The sequence below is a fragment of the Cebidichthys violaceus genome, unplaced genomic scaffold (genome assembly GCF_023349555.1).
Source record: "Cebidichthys violaceus isolate CVI_PGR_0920_01 unplaced genomic scaffold, fCebVio1.0.p SCAF_6, whole genome shotgun sequence".
NCBI lineage: Eukaryota > Metazoa > Chordata > Actinopteri > Perciformes > Stichaeidae > Cebidichthys > Cebidichthys violaceus.
In genome coordinates this window covers 4,696,360-4,710,251 of record NW_027176816.1, presented here as the reverse complement: position 1 = coordinate 4,710,251, position 13,892 = coordinate 4,696,360, and the positions used below count along the sequence as shown (strand labels likewise).

At 43.0% G+C, this 13,892-nt stretch overlaps 1 protein-coding gene across 1 annotated transcript; it reads left to right on the top strand.

Annotated features, from left to right (window-relative positions):
* Window positions 1-306: 306 nt before the first annotated feature.
* Window positions 307-13,448, top strand: bgnb (biglycan b). Its single transcript, XM_068733319.1, has 8 exons — window positions 307-510; window positions 6,964-7,237; window positions 10,291-10,403; window positions 11,097-11,310; window positions 11,443-11,553; window positions 11,692-11,785; window positions 12,490-12,628; window positions 12,713-13,448. The coding sequence occupies exons 2-8, from the start codon at window positions 6,979-6,981 to the stop codon at window positions 12,908-12,910; spliced, it is 1,128 nt and encodes a 375-aa protein (XP_068589420.1). The 5' UTR covers window positions 307-510; window positions 6,964-6,978; the 3' UTR covers window positions 12,911-13,448.
* The last annotated feature ends 444 nt before the right edge of the window (window positions 13,449-13,892 follow it).

Here is a 13,892-nt window from a genome sequence, read left to right as displayed (position 1 = left end):
AGTAACACTGTTATATATATAATGGATGTACAAATATAACAGGAACACCCATCAATATGAAGGAACCTCAAATCGTATACTATATGTTATGGTGTTATGAGGTTTAGTATATTCCCATGTCATTCCCATAATATTCTAAAGTTTTCGATGCTATGTGCATGATGTCACTTACTTACTGTACTCAGGCCTCTCCCCCTCTTCCTCCTTCTCTTCTTTCATCCAAAAAGGGGAGAAAGGAGGCTGGCTTGTTAACTTTATGGGCTTGACCCCCCCCAGCTCTGAGTCATTTGCTCGGTTTGGACTGGAACTAGCACACACGGTGCCCTGACTCGGTTCGCAGTGGCACACAGTGGCGGAGGAGCTGCGGCTGGATGTCACAGGGAAATACTGCAATAATCCGTAAATGTGATAAAAAATATAGGACTTCAAAAAAATCTCCAGGACAATCTGACACACGCAGGGAGAAACCTTCAAACTTTTTTGGAATAATATCTTAATTTGATCCATAAGGTAGGGGTGATGGGTTATTTTAATTTTACTTTTCAGTCTTGTAAATGGGCAACTTTCTTCTTCCAGCTGATTTTTATTATGTTATTAATTATATGCAAATGCCATACCGATAAGAAATTCAATTATATCAATAGAGTTTCAATTCTAGTAGCTTTGAACTCCTCTGCTACAGCTAACGTTCACATTTCTTGTACTTTGCTGAGCTGTATATGTTCAGTTGTCACACTGTTTACAAAGCTTGCACCTCGTAACCAATTGAATGTTTTTGTTGTTTATTTGTTTCCCCCCTCACAATTATTATAGTTAAATAATTATCCGTATCATCTAGATACTCAATGCAACCTGTTGCCCGGCGCATGTGACGCTGTCATTTTTACTCCGGACTAACACCAGATGGCGCAATGAGTCTCCAAAGACTGCTCGCTGGGAGCGATCATTAATGATGATAATTAGGCGAAACCTTTCTTTTCACTCACTTTATCCTCAAATCAACGCTCCCATGGGACTTTAAATGCAACACATGGCATTTACGTCCCTGAATCATGATCAAGGGGGAGAATAATGATGGTGGAACGTGCCAATCAAGTCAACTCCTTCTGGTAGACATCTGCGCTGCCCTAATTCACCCTCTGCACACAGCGCTCAGATTGTCATGTGTTGAGAGAACTGTGGTCTCAGAATCTTGATTATAGCTTGCTGTGTTTTTATTTTGTCACGTAATATGATGCAAACAAACATTGAGGACTCCCTCGTGGCCTCATTCTGTCCTGTGCTGATGACTTCATGTCCAGTAATGGTTAACTACCATTAAACATTGGTTTGAACCAGTGTATTTAACTGAGTCTCCTGACTGTAAAGAGACAGAGCAAACAGTGTCTGTCTGTGGGGTCGATGGTCAGACAGTTCAAATGACGGTCTTCATCTGTCTGTTTCCTGACCTTCTTAGCCCGCCTGCCTATTAGCCAGCCTGTGGGTTGACCACCCTGCACCTGCTGGTCTGTTTGCTGATTCTCTTTGCCAATCTGTCCTTCCACCTGTCTGTCTCATCATAATTTGGTCTCAATGCAAACTCACAGTTCCCCTGTAGCGTCATCATCTTCACCCTGAGGAGGGCTGTGTCATTTTCAAAGTCAAAGTTAAATTGAGCTCTGTGTTTAGTAGAATTTGCTGTTTGTTCCATTTTTTATTTTTAACAATAAGGTTAACTCTATTCATAGCCCACTTACAACCAGCACGAATGTTGAAATAATCCACATTCTTTGAATGAGACTCATGTGCCCACAGGCATGGATCCCCAGGTCAGTTGTCTTATTTGGCCTTTTTTTGTTCTTTTGCATTTCTTTGCTCCCTGCTCTGCTCTGGTCAGGCCTCGTCTCTGCAGCATTGAGCAGCTTGCCACCACATCCAAGCTTGGCGGCATCAGAGAAGCTGCCAAGCAGTTCCTTTTTTTAGGAATTGCAGTCACCAAATTACAGCCACTGGGGCAGTTAACTCCACCCGAACACTCCTACCGGACACGCCTAGCACTAACTGTGCGTCTGAGGAGCACATGAATTTAGGGTTTGTGTGTGTGACTGCCTGTCTGTGTGTGTCACATGTGTGGAGTGAAGAAGACATGGCATAAGGAAGTGAGGGAGTTCAGTCAAATGACCAGATCATTTTGGAGGCATTTCTGAGACCAAAATACATAGATGGTTTACACGTGATTGAGTTTGTGTGTGTGTGTGTGTGTGTGTGTGTGTGTGTGTGTGTGTGTTTAGGACAGCTTGCATTCCAAGAAGCAAACATATGTTTTTTTTCTGGGGCGTCAGAGTTTATTGCAGCTTGGATCCTGTTCAGAATAACATGATGGTCTGAAAAAAAAAACTGTTACAGAAACAAATAAATACACCATGGAGCGACTCGACCCAAAATAAGATTTTATTCTCTGCAGCACAATATGAGGCTGTGTCAAATCTATTGTGCTCAGTCAGCACTGTGATCACTTTGAACCACCCTGTGACGTTAAACGGCATGTTGACGTGGCGGCTGCCAATACACCAGCGTTTTTGTGCCAGCTGGCACTTTTGGAGAGAACTTTGCCCCACCTTAACTCTTCTCTGCCAACGCAGTGTAAGGAGCAGAGCTTATGTGCTCCTGAATATGAATACTCAGATAAAATGAGCCAGCGTTTTATGTCTTGATCGATATTGTAAAGCTTAATGCATTTTGGCAGCAGCGGCTCGTGGCGGTGCCAAAGGGTTCAACATTTACATTAGACACAGATGAGAACAGCAGTTGTGAATAAAACGTGCTGTGATAAAACAGATTGTGATGACTTTACAGTCATAACAATTCCAATTTTTTTCCGTGAATAAAAGGTGGCAGCCATTCCTATGAGTCAAAAGAAAGTGGGGGTTGTGCGTATGACTGGGTGGGAGGTAAGGTGCCTTTCTCTGGACCGCGGCCATGGGAGACCAAACTCTGTGCGTTGTATCTTGGGATGATTGTTCTTGGCGACACAAAGAGCATACATCTTAATATATGTTTGTTTAGCTTGACAAGGGCAAAGGCTACCTTGTGGGAACTCTAGTCACATCAAAGTAATTGCGGTGGATGTGCGAGCAGACAAGTACCCAGCACTTGATGGATAGTGCTTATAGGAAATGTAAAGCTAATCTCAAACGCTGGGTGTGGGAAACTCAAACAACTGATGCACTTGTAGGATGGATTGTTCACCAGATGGTGCTTTCAATGACGCCACTGTGTTTTTTTTGGTCTGTCGGCCTCCATTCACACATGCATCCACCCCTGAATCCTGTCTCATATCTTCTATACCTGTTGCTCTTTGTCCTCCCTTAATCCTGTTTCACCTTTTCAAATCCAAGAGTAAACCGCTGGAATTCAAATCTTCATAAAAGTGTCTGTCTTCTGTTGCCTGATATGAAAGCCTCTTTCGATATTATAGGTGTGTGAGAGCAAATCTTTGGCACAGATGGGGAACTTCTTCTTGTTTCTTCACTTTGCTTTCTTGAGGGACAATAATCATTGCCACAGAGGAGACAGATACGCCATCATCTTGTCAAGTGTCAGGGTTGTCAACATGTAGTTGTTGAACATCTTATTTCAAAAGCGTGGGCATTAATTCCACTGCATCAACTCTTCTGAGGAGGAGTTTTACAAGATCTTTGACCCTGGCTGCAGGGATTTGCTCCCATTCAAGAGCATTAGTGGGACACTGATGATGAGTGATGAGGCCTGGCTCGCAGTTGGCGTTCCAATTCATGCCAAAGGTGTTATAGTACCACAATTTCTGTCTATTTGAACTGAAAGGCCTAGCTCAAACCCTTCAAAACCTGACACAAAAAAGAATGTATTTGCACCAGTGTGTCCACATTTGGCCAAATAGTGTACATTACTGATTCAAAGCAAGTGTTGATTAGACACCTTCCTGTATCTGCAGCTTAAACTTCCTTCTCGCCACAGTCAACACACAACTCCCACTTTTCTGTCTGCCTCATAATGTCATTTTGCTCTCTTTTTTTCCTTTCCATTTACTCTTGTCTACCCCCCCCCCATTCTACAGCACCACAGAGACAAACAAACACAGTGAGCGAGACAAGAATATCCATCTCTCCATTAAACTACTCTTGGCCTTTGGATAGGAGCAGAACAATTAAGATTGAAGCCTTTGGTTTGTTTTCGTCTAGAACCGGATGTTTGGCGGCTCACAAGTTAACTGAAGGCAAAGGAGAGGAATTTGAAAATTCACACACACACACACACACGCACACACACACACACACACACACACACACACACACACACACACACACACACACCAGGGCCAGATAAAAGTGGTCATTATAGTCACAGAGGCTGCTTGGTTGTGGGATGTAGTTTAGTCTTGTTGTTGTGTTGTGTTTATAGTAGCCTTAGACATCATTCCTGGATGATGATAGACTATGTATGATCCTGTCTACCTTTCCATCGTCCCCAACACCTCTATCGGCAAATCTCCATCTACTGCCACATCTCTACAAATGGCTGACAAATCATTGCAAACTCCACAGATTAGAGCAAGGGTGCCACGTTTTTAGTTCCAATCCTCCCACAATGCTGCAAAGCACAAGCTGCAGAAATCGTAGGTGGATAGCTTACAGCTCTTTTGTGTATTACGTGTCATTGTGTGAAGCTGACTAAATATACATGTATGTCCCCGCTATGTCCTATTTTCTACATTCTTCTGGCCAACCCAAGGCCAGTGGTGTTCTTTCTTTTCTGCAAAATGGTATAATTTGGCTGCTATTTTTATTGCAGGGAGCAGACTGCAGGGGCCAGTTATTCATGCTTTCAGGCCAGGTCCACTTCATGCACAGGCTCTTAGTTTTACAGATTTGAATGTCCCTCAGTAATACTTGCATTGCTTAGAATAGAGCTAAATCTCTCTACAGTTGCAGTGGATTGCATAAGAAACTTTTCTGATAATTTTCTTATGCACCGTCCTTTATGATTTAGGACTGAATTTTATCAATACTCAGTAAGTGTGTACTCGGACCACATTCTTCTTTGTGGAGTGTTTTTGTTAAGGCTCTATTTTTGCAATTTAAAGGATCAGTATCAGTTTAGAGAACTTTTTTTTTGCATGGAGTGTAGAATGAGAAACATTTCTCTAACATTCAAAAATCCCCTGAAATACGCTCACAATCTCTCCCTTTTAGGCCTTTCAGAGTCTTGTGAACAGTCAGTGCTACTAGAAAAATCCTGGGACATTTGATGAAACAGGCAGGGCAAAGATCAAGCAAGTGTTTGAATGGTGTTGCATTTAGTAGCTTGAGACAAGTAATCGACACACAAAGAGACAATATGCATTGAGTTTCCATTTGTTCTGACGCATTTGAAGTGCAGTACAAACTTCTAATCATATTATCCAAAATTTCACCCCAACACATCCGAACCCTTCACTGTCCCTCCCTCTTCTCTCCTGTTTCTGATCATGTTGAAAGACAAAATGTGCTCTCCTCTTGGTTCCAAAGAAATTGCAATCATGTTGCTTCAGGATCCTTAAACTTCCCTGGAAAGTCCATTTGTGCGCTAACCATTGGCATCAAGACTCCACAGCCGTCTGTAGGATTACGGAGCTGGGGATCAGAGAAGGGAATTAACACAACAAGGTTATAGATTATATGGTTTTAAGTCACCCCAGGGTCCAGTGTAGGACTTGGATTTATTTCATAGGATTAGTCTCAGGTTAAGAGTCACAATATCCCCTTGTAAGGATCAATTGGCCTGGTGGTAATGTGTTTTTCTAGGAATTCGATTTTAGGTTGAGCCGGAGGGGGTGGCTGCGCCGAGGTGTTAGTTAGGTCAGAGCAGGCAGGATGAAGCAAGCAAAAAATACAGACACACACATGATCGCAAGTCTAGTGACCTCAATCAGCAGTGTGTGTGTGTGTGTGTGTGTGTGTGTGTGTGTGTGTGTGTGTGCACAGCTATGACATCATGGAGCCTGTGTTTCATGACATGCGTACAAACTCCAACACATGTGCATGCACCCAGACGCTCTCACACTTGCACACCCAGTTTCAACTCTAAATGAATGGTGGCTTTGTTTAACTACTCGGTTGCAGGAATAAAGTTTTCCACCGCTGAGGTGATGTCCTCTACACTATCCGATTGGTCGGTGAGAAGAAGTGACTTACTCTCTTGAAAATGGACAGGAAGCAGACAGTGACATTTTGTTGGTGTGGTTTAAATAACTTTCATTCCCAGAGTTGACTCCTGGCCGGTTTCCCCTGGGGAATGAGTCCATTTCACCTCACCAGACTCCAGCCACTGTTGGCCTGTCATGTGGTATAAACAGTAGGGCTTTATAATTATGGATAGGCAGACCATTTCATAACATTTCAATGTCCATTTATTGCTGACCATTATCCTTATTTATGAATTTGAAGCCCTTGTCCACGTGGCTGGATTAACCTGCTAGGGAGCCCAGGTGTGCACAGACACCACAGTGTGATGAACTGTTGCCCACATGTTCCTAAGTACAATACATGTTTGGGGCCCCTGGAGGTCTGGGGCCCCAGGGCAGTTTCCTGCTTTGGGGATATCCAGCCTTGCTCGTACACTTTTCTTTGCTTTTTTTTTTGTCATTTTGACATCCCAGACATTTCAATGTCATGTTCCTTTTCATACTCCCATGGATTTAAATGGAGTGGACAAAATACATTTGAAATAATGATAAGTAATGCAATATAGTTCAAGCTTCCAGAAGGACAACAGAGTTGAATCAACAACTCTCTAAAGCAGTTTCAATAAACATTTTAACCTTCATGAATGTAGGATTTATTGCAGGGCTGTTGTATTACACTGCATTAGTTTTACTTGCGCTATCATTAAACTGGTAACTTAAAGTGTTTACATTAATGTGTAATAAAACTGATGCTGCTCTCCATCCTTCTTGTGTTTTCTCAGGTGTATAAGTTAACGATGTTGCCATATTGCTCCCTCCTGCTGTTGCTATGCGTGGCTCGGCTGCTTTCCACCTCCTCGGCCCTGCCCTTCGAGCAGAGAGGCTTCTGGGATTTTGCCATGGACAGCATGGACAGCATGGACAGCGGCAGGATGATGACGATGATGAGGGATGAGGAAGAAGGCTCGGCTGTAGAGGAGATACCCGCCCCTGACATACCCATGTGCCCCTTTGGCTGCCACTGTCAGCGCGGGGTCGTCCAGTGTTCTGACCTCGGTCAGTGAGAGTGTCTGTGTGTGTGTGTGTGTTTATGTGTGACAGACAGAGAGAGAGAGAGAGAGAGAGAGAGAGAGAGAGAGAGAGAGAGAGAGAGAGAGAGAGAGATATATGTCTGTTATGCTTTGTCATCGTTTCTAAGTATTTGTGTGTGTGTGTGTGTGGTGTGTGTGTGTGTGTGTGTGTGTGTGTGTGTGTGTGTGTGTGTGTCAAGAGGTTCAGACAGGAAAGCAAATGAGTTGAATGACAGAGTGAGCATGACCTGAGCCTTGCATGACTTTCACATTCTCCAGAGAGTAAAAAGTCCCTCTTTGATGTATTATCTCAGAGAGAAATTTCATCCTCTGGATGTCTATGAGGGATTTAGTGTTCCAGACATTGTGTGTAGATACTAGGTGGGAGAGGAGGAGAGACACAGCAGTAAAGGGGAAAGGACTGAGGCAAGAGAAGGAAGGAGGGATGAAAAAAGAAAGAAAGAAAATAAACAAGACGGAGAGAGGAAGGTAAACAGAAGGAAAAAAAAGGACACTTTGATCAGAGGAGATGAAAAGTTTACAATCTCCTCTCTGTCTTTAAGGAGCTGTTTCATGTTGTTTTTGGGATGTAGACAGAATGTTTAATGTAATCCCCAACCAGGAGGGAAGGATGGAGGGAAGAATGAGTTGGTTTAAAGGGGTTTAAAGATGGAAGAAGAATGTCAGGGCAAGGACGTGAGGGTTAGGAATATTCACAGGTACAAGTTCCACTAGAAAAAAACACAAAAAACATTAAGCTCAGTGTTCTACCTCCCAATGTATCCTCAAAATATGATTTTCATGATGGTTTAGTCTGTCTGTGACTTTTTAGTCTTGTTTCCATACAAGCATATGCTATAATTTCCTGCCTGTGGATATTATAAGTGCATCCAGATAAATTGCGCTCAGTCTTATTTACGGATATAAAGATTCCTCACATTATACTGGCTATATAACTCTAATAAGCTGTCTGTGTTTAGACATAATGGTTTTGTCGAATCATCATTTTACAAGCTCTATATATTTACTGTCCCTGGTCTCTCTGCTGCGGGTAAATGTGGAAGCGTATAATTTCCGAGATGTCAAGTGCTTATTTAGAACAGATGTATTTTGGCGGTGGCGTCTGTCTCCCCTCAGTGAGCATCCCAGCATGATGTTGGGTATTTGTGTTGAGGGACGCTAGGGTTTAAGTGGGTGCTAGTTTTGTCAGTTTGTGGTAAAGGCTTTGAGACTTGTGGCAGATACGGGTGACGTGCTGTGGTTTGAGGTTTAGAGGGTGAAAGGGATTCAGTTTATCAGGGGGTGGGTGAAAGTTTTTTTTCAGGTTTGTTTATCACTTAAGAAGAAGAAGAAATGTATTATATTGTCATATACATTTACACATATACGAAATTTAGCTTCTGCTTTTAACCCATCACCAACTTATTGGGAGCAGTGGGCTGCTGAGAAGCGCCTGGGGAGCAGTTAGGGGTTCAGTGTCTTGCTCAGGGACACTTCGACACAGGACACGTACCAGCCGAAGGTTGAACCGCCGACCCTGTTAACCCAGTGAGCCACGGTCGCCCTCCATTTATGTTGTGTTTGATGCAAGCAAACAAATTTGGAGGTTTTCAGCTGGCAGGATGCTTGTCGAAAGCTGCAGGTGTTGGCTGGAAGGTAAATATTTCCTACCACATAAATCCTACTGGCACAGTCATATTGCTCTCCACAACAACTTTAATAAACAATAAACAACTTAATTGCACTTGAGAAAATGTTAATAATTGGATTTAAACTTGATATTTAATTTAATTCAACTTATACTAATTTATCTCTGAGGGCAACATCTCGCTTAATTTCTACGATACACTATAAAGTTCCAAGCCTCCTCGGCCACTCCACCAGATCTCTCAGCACTGCGTGGACGTGGTTTGTACAGAATGTCAAAGGGAACGGCTCAGGGTTTGATCCTGTGTGGTGACATGGAGGGTGGGGCACAGTACAGCCAAAGCCATATATCTAAACTTAACTCTAGATGGACAGCTCTGGGTAGAGTCCTGTGGGACAGATGTGGTTGGTGGCAAACTGGATCCCAGTGGGACAGCTGGCGTCCTCTCTCACCAGCGGGTCTGGTTGCATCATGGTCCTGATCCAGATGAGTTCGGCCCTGGGGATTCGCTTACAGTGGCCTGTCTGCGCCACTGACCACATCTGATACACTCATCCACGTGTCCTCTGTGATGTGGTTGAGTTAATGATCACTGGTTGCTGTGTTTGTGCGTGCGCTGAGTCATTTTTCCAGATCCCTGAATGGAATAATGCAGGTGTGTTTCTTAACGCTGTCCGCTTTTTGTAACCCATGCTTAGCCTTTATGAATTTATTGCTTGGTAAACAATATACACAAGCGCAACCCTAACCGTAACAGCTCTTGGTGTTTATGCTTGTCATGATGTTGTTAACTGCAGTTTCTCTACTTCTACATGACTTCTTAGCAGGTGTTTCTGACTCTTGGCACGGCAGCTTCACCACTTACGCATTAACACACACAGCTTGTATTTATCTGTGTGTGTGTGTGTGTGTGTATGTCAGGGTTGTGCCTGTCTCCCTTTTATTTGATGTGTGATTTTGCTGATGGTATTTAAGTCACATCCTTTGTGACTTCTGTCGACTGGAAACCAGATGGAAAACATCTGGTGTCCCCATCTGCCATTTCTTTGTAAGTGATAAACCAGTAATGTTAGTTATGTGCTGCTTTGACGTCTCTGTTTGACCTCCATGGTTGTGTCTATGTCCACCTCTCATTAAAATAATAGACGAGGAGGCCCAAAGTGCTCATTTGAGATTGTGTGGGAGTGTGATTGGGTTCATGTTTAGGCCTGATGGAGGTTTTAAAACACACAGTGACTATTTATTTTCCATGGTCTGGTTCTATGTCTGACTAAGATATCTTAAGAGCTTACCCCCTTGAAAACAATCTGGTTTTTAGGGTGTTGGTTCACCCATGGAAGCATTCAATGGAGCATGATTCCCCTCTGTGTTTTTATTGGTCTCGTCTTCAGGTCTGACTGAGGTGCCAAAGAGTATTCCTCCGGACACCAAGTTCCTGGACCTGCAGAACAACCGTATTACTGAGCTTAAAGAGAATGACTTCAAAGGCCTCACTAACTTATATGTAAGAGACACACACGTGTGCACACACACACACACACACACACACACACACACACACACACACACACACACACACACACACACACACACACACACACACACACACTCTGGTCACATTCATAATGCATTAGATCAGCACCTCTCAAGGATGTATGAACGACTCAGCTCAGCTTGTGTTGGCTTGAGTAGTGTGAAATATCATAATGATCCTCGAGGAAGGCTCATTTCCTTTCTTTTTTTCGCCCTCCTCCACCCTTCGCTCTGAGAGCTTTAATTGTATTAAGTTCGAGCCTGAAGCCAAATGGGAATATTCAAGCTCACGTCCCTGCCTCTCTTAGCAGAAAGACTTTGCTCACTCCTGACCCGCATTCAAGGGCGCTGACCAAGAGCAATATTGAATCTGGCAGTAGAAGTAGAAAACTCGCAACATGACATTATACAATAACATCTCTATTAAGGTCTGTTTGCCTCATCTCCATCCTTTAGCCAGCGCAGGTGGAGAGACATTTGGCAATGACGAGATCGACTGCAGGATCAGTTTTAATTCACTCAAACACATTCAGTAGAGACAGAGGATGCAAACACAGGCTCTTGTGTATTCTGTGTATTATTTTAGCTTACTTTTTTTTATTTTCTGACTGTCTGAGTGCTAAAGTGTTTCATTTGGCTCACCATGGTTACTGTTTTTTTCCAGGGTCTGTCTCTGAGGAACAACCTTATTTCCAAAGTCCACCCCAGAACATTTGTGCCTCTGAAGCACATGCAGAAGCTCTACTTCTCCAAGAATCTGCTGACCACTGTTCCCAAGAACTTGCCGGCCTCTCTGGTTGAGATGAGGATTCACGAGAACCGCATCAAGAAGGTGGCAGCTGGAGCTTTCGCAGGACTGGGCAACATGAACTGCATAGGTCAGAAATGCTGATGACTCCACCAAATCTAGGCTATACCCTGTGGTGCTCACCACTGCCTTTGCCACTGTATAGAAAATTAAAGAGACAGCTTTTTTATTTCATGCCACAAATATTCCCTTCATCTTGCAGAAATGGGAGCAAACCCCATCCATAACAGCGGTTTTGAGCCTGGAGCCTTCAAGGGACTGAAACTGAATTATCTGCGTATATCAGAGTCCAAATTAACTGGGGTGCCTAAAGGTAACAACTTATTTGTGTGGCTAAAATGCTAACATATTTACAATGGATTCATATTTACAAGGAATACAACGAATGGACAGCCACTGGACAAAATCAAATCTCAGTGGAGCCTTACGTGTTATGTTGTCTCTCTTTCAGATCTCCCAGAGAGTCTCCATGAGCTTCATCTGGACAACAACCAGATCCAGGCTGTGGAACTGGAGGACCTGAGCCGCTACAAGAACCTGTTCAGGTATTCCCCCCCCCCCCCCCCCCCCCCCCCACACACACACACACACACACACACACACACGCACACTACATTACATTACAGTCATTAAGTGTATTCAACATAGGTATTCAAGAGAACTACTAGTCACCAGAAGTCATAAGTGCATCTCCTTTTTTATACAAGCATCTAAGAGCATAAACCAGAGCAAAAGTACAGTGCAGAAACAAACAAATATGAATACAATAAGTGCAACAAACTAATATGATACAATAAGTGCTGAGTGGAAGGCACACACACACAAACACACACCTCAACATCTTACTCGTTTCATAACTGATTTCTTGCACCTTGAGGGATTTTCTTGTATATCTCTAAAGAATGACTGTGGATTAAAAAAAAACATCCTCAGTCAGCAGTGCCCCTCAGGGGTAATAATATGAACTACATTGACATGCCACTAAAGAGTCGCAGGATAAAAGCTCAGGTGTTCCTCTCTACATTGTTGCTCTGCTCTTTCATACACACTCCTAATCTCTAATGGGACTATTTATAGTCACAGGAGTATTGCCAGGCTGCTGTGGCCCTAATTCTCAGCTGCAATGATACTCATCAGGGAGTGTGCAGTTACTCAGCTCACATTGGTAAAACAATTCAGCTAAATCTACCGTGCAGTGGCCCGTTTTCTGCATTTTTCACGTTCCCCCCCTTTATCTCACTTTTTCCAGGTTGGGCCTTGGATTTAACCATATCCGTAACATAGAGAACGGCAGTCTGTCCTTCCTCCCCAGGCTGAGAGAGCTGCATCTGGACAACAACCGCCTCACTCGTGTTCCCAAAGGCCTCCCAGATATGAAATACTTACAGGTGAGTCTATCATCCACACATTTAGTTTGCCATCTGGGATTGGATGTTTCACTCACCCTCGACTTTGCCGCTCCTGCTTTTTAGGTGGTGTACCTCCATTCCAACAACATCGACCAGGTGGGCGTGGATGACTTCTGCCCTCGAGGATTTGGGATGAAGAGGACGTTCTATAACGGCATCAGCTTGTTTGCTAACCCTGTCAACTACTGGGAGGTGCAGCCCGCAACGTTCCGCTGTGTCAGCGATCGTCGGGCTATTCAGTTTGGCAACTACAAAAAGTAAAGACAGGGGGATACAGAGAGATGGAGAAAGTGAGAGGAAGGTGATGGCGAAGGAGCAGATAATTTAAATAAGGAAAAAAACTTGAGAGATGGAGGGAAGGGAGTTCATATTTGAGATTATTATCTTTATTATTATTGTTTTTGGAGAGAGGATGAGTGACGAAGAGGAGGGGCAATAAACTGATGAACTAGAAAGAGAAGTGAAAAATGCAATCACATAACTTGAAGGGAGTGGAAAACAAAGCGCTGGCAGTACTTCACCTGAGTTTTTCTCATTTTTGAATTCTAAGGTTTTGAAAGTTTTTCCATTTGAAATGGATAAAACAGAGGAGAATGTCTGAGAAGATTGTTTTCCCCCGGCCTAAATCGATGAAAAATGGGAACTTGTGAAGCATTTCATTCCATATGTTTTACACACTAGTGCTTATCGAGATATATGTCTCTTTTATGTTAACAATTTGGTTTAGAAGTAAATAAATAAATAAATAGAAAAGCAATGCATTATAGTTGTTTTATATACATAAAAAGGTGCTCTGTGACTTTGTGTGTGTGTGCTGATTTGAGAGGTATATCACGCTGCCCCTGTTTAACTGATCTGAAGCCATTTGGCTCTCAACTCAAATCATACTGTATTAATCATCCTTAGTCACAGATTTAGGGGCAATTTCCACCATTTACAGAAACAAAAATAACTGCACATAGTGTAGAAACTATTATTCAAGTTTACCAGTTCAAATACATTTGTGTACATATCATGAAAGTTGACTTATAAAAAGGGCAATAAGTATATTTTAAAATCATCCTCATCAGTGCTAAACATCTTTTCTAAGTGAACCACCAGCCTGCCTGTGTAAGGAGTCTATTCTGTGCCTTTAGTAAATATGATGCTGCCTGTATGATACTTTAATACAGTGATAGTGGGGGTTTTGCCCCAGTTAGAGACAACACACATCCACTTTGCTTTGAGACAATGATGGCAGTGT

Excerpts from the sequence above, each read along its gene's own strand:
- bgnb (XM_068733319.1), top strand. The coding sequence starts at position 6,979 with ATGTTGCCATATTGCTCCCTCCTGCTGTTGCTATGCGTGGCTCGGCTG. Across the intron at positions 10,404-11,096 it reads AAGGCCTCACTAACTTATAT|GGTCTGTCTCTGAGGAACAA; the intron begins GTAAGAGACACA and ends GTTTTTTTCCAG. Across the intron at positions 11,786-12,489 it reads CGCTACAAGAACCTGTTCAG|GTTGGGCCTTGGATTTAACC; the intron begins GTATTCCCCCCC and ends CACTTTTTCCAG.